Source organism: Camelus dromedarius, chromosome 6, assembly GCF_036321535.1.
Source record: "Camelus dromedarius isolate mCamDro1 chromosome 6, mCamDro1.pat, whole genome shotgun sequence".
In the NCBI taxonomy this organism is placed as follows: domain Eukaryota; kingdom Metazoa; phylum Chordata; class Mammalia; order Artiodactyla; family Camelidae; genus Camelus; species Camelus dromedarius.
The window spans coordinates 27494230-27496580 of NC_087441.1; the positions used below are offsets into that span (position 1 = coordinate 27494230).

Here is a 2351-nt window from a genome sequence, read left to right on the forward strand (position 1 = left end):
ATCAATCCCATTGTAAATAATTGATTGATATTGTAGTTAACAGTGCGATCTTGACTGATTTTACCTGATTCTAAAATCACAATTTGGGGCTTGCAAATCTCAACACAGGACAGTGCAGATGCCCTCTTTGCCCTCTTAAGAAGCCACCACCTCACTAAGTATCTCATGATTGTATCTACATTTTCATAGAAAAATATTTCAAAGGGAAGAAGAAAAGATATAGGCAGGGATTGAACTATTATGAGGTAACTAAAGGGAGAATTTAAAATAACAAATATATATTACATCCTTTACATGTGTTATCTTAAATTTTGTCATGAATACTACAGGAGAGGGATTATGAACGAGAGAAATACAGTGAAGTTCAGAAACAGCTAAGTTGCCCAAGATCACAGCATTAAATGGCAGAGTTGGTACTGCATTCCAGCCATTTCTGGCTCCAAGGGCATGCTGTTCCCATCACAAATGGGTGTTAATGTCACATTTACCAAAGAGCTATGAACCTGAATTTAGTGTTTCGGTCCAAGTGGAACCACAATTTAATTATTTTACATTAGAAGATATTGCACTTTTATGATCAATTTTTTTCTCCCCAATAGTAGCTTCACTGTGAATCTATTTTCAATTCCTCAATCTAAAATATGAACTTAGCCAGAAAGTAAATGTATTGTTGAAGAATTCTCTCTCAAGGCTTTGCCAGTGACAATTAATTTAATGGCTTTTCGAAACCAAGGATAAAAGAAAGCATAAATTAAGGGGTTCATAGCTGAGTTAAAATAAGCAATCCAAACCAATATTTCATAAATGTATGTGGGGGTGATGAAGCCCAGGAAGGCATCAATTATTGAATCCACAAAGTATGGCAGCCAGGAAATCAGAAATGCTACCACTGCAATGCCCAGCGTTTTTGCTGCTTTTCTCTCCCTCTTGGCCACTCTGTCTCTGTAACTGTCTGAGGATCTCACAGTCTTATTGCTCACACTTTCAATTTTTCTTGCCTGTTGTTTGGCAATGAGGAAGATCTTGGAGTACACAATTATCATCACAAGCATGGGAAGGAAAAATAATAGGAAATTGACCAATACCCAACTTTGATTCACTACAAATTGACAGCCACCCACACAGGTGAGAGCACTTACTAGATCCTCCAGCCCAGCTTCATTCGCACCTGTGCCAAAAAGGGAAAAAGAATAAAAAATGGAAAAAAGCCAGGAGAAGGCAATACACAGGCCAGAAACATTGGCAGTGAACCTGGTGGGATAGAGCAGGGGGTCAGTGACCGCCAGGTACCTGTCGAGAGAGATAAAGCACAGGTGGTAGATGGAAGCATAACAGAACGACCCGTCAAAACAGGAGTGAAACTGACAGAAGCGCTGCCCAAAGTACCAGCAGCCCTCCACGGACCTCACTGTGCTGAAGGGCATCACAGCCACCCCCACCAAGAAGTCCGCACAGGCCAGGGAGGCGATCAAAAAATTGGCTGGAGAATGCAGCTGCTTGAAGTGGAGAATTGAAATCATCACCAAGAGGTTTCCAAACACAGCCAGGACAGCTCCAGAGCCGAACGCAGCGTACAGGATCAGGCGGGGGCCGGGTGAGTAGGGGGTTTTGACACAGGATCCGTTCAGGTGCTCATAGCAGAGCTGCGCAGCCGCGGGAGGCGGCCAGTCGCTGCTCATGGTTCTCCGTTTTGACTCCCGGAATAACTGTCACCCTCTGTGGCCCAGGTTGTCGTTCCAGTTTTCAAATGTTCTTAAAACAAGATAAATACAGTTTGTCAGTAACTGCTAGTATATTCTGTCTCTCTTTTTCTAAGAACAAATCCTTATTTTCATGTTTAGAAGGTGACTCATATTCTCACCTCAAAAAAAAAAAAATTCACTTCCAAATGAGTAAGCAGTTACTTTTCATCATTACATAAACTTCTATTTATCTAAATTAAAAAAAAGTCTGCTTGCATTACCTAGTTCTTCATATCAGAAAACTGTTGGTGTTCAAGGAGATATTACATGATGCATGTTCAAATGCCACACTTTATGAACATTCTTTCCTAATTTATCAGAGCAAGGATAACGCCCCAAACACTCTGTCCCCTCAGGAAAGGAGCTAAATGATTCCAATACTCAAAGCCCTTCAGACTAAATCCCCACAGTGCAAGGTACGGAAAGGGGAAAAAACTTTAAATAACAATGATGTTTATGCTAAAATGAGTTCATGCCCTACTAATTTCCTGATGACATCTGACCTTTTCATGAGATAGAAATGGTGTATATTCTTCAAAACTTTATCCAGAATGTGAGAGCCATGTTATTTATTGTTATTAATTGTTGGGGATTGCCTTTTCACTTTTG

The 2351-nt window shown here is 40.6% G+C and overlaps 1 protein-coding gene across 1 annotated transcript; it reads right to left on the minus strand.

Annotated features, from left to right (window-relative positions):
- Positions 1-647: 647 nt before the first annotated feature.
- LOC105096378 (trace amine-associated receptor 7a) lies at positions 648-1699 on the minus strand. The gene has a single exon (XM_010988712.3). The coding sequence runs from the start codon at positions 1677-1679 to the stop codon at positions 648-650; it is 1032 nt and encodes a 343-aa protein (XP_010987014.3). The 5' UTR covers positions 1680-1699.
- Positions 1700-2351: the final 652 nt, after the last annotated feature.

What these genes read in the sequence shown, in the direction of transcription:
- LOC105096378 (XM_010988712.3), bottom strand. Translation starts at nt 1,679, where the DNA reads ATGAGCAGCGACTGGCCGCCTCCCGCGGCTGCGCAGCTCTGCTATGAG.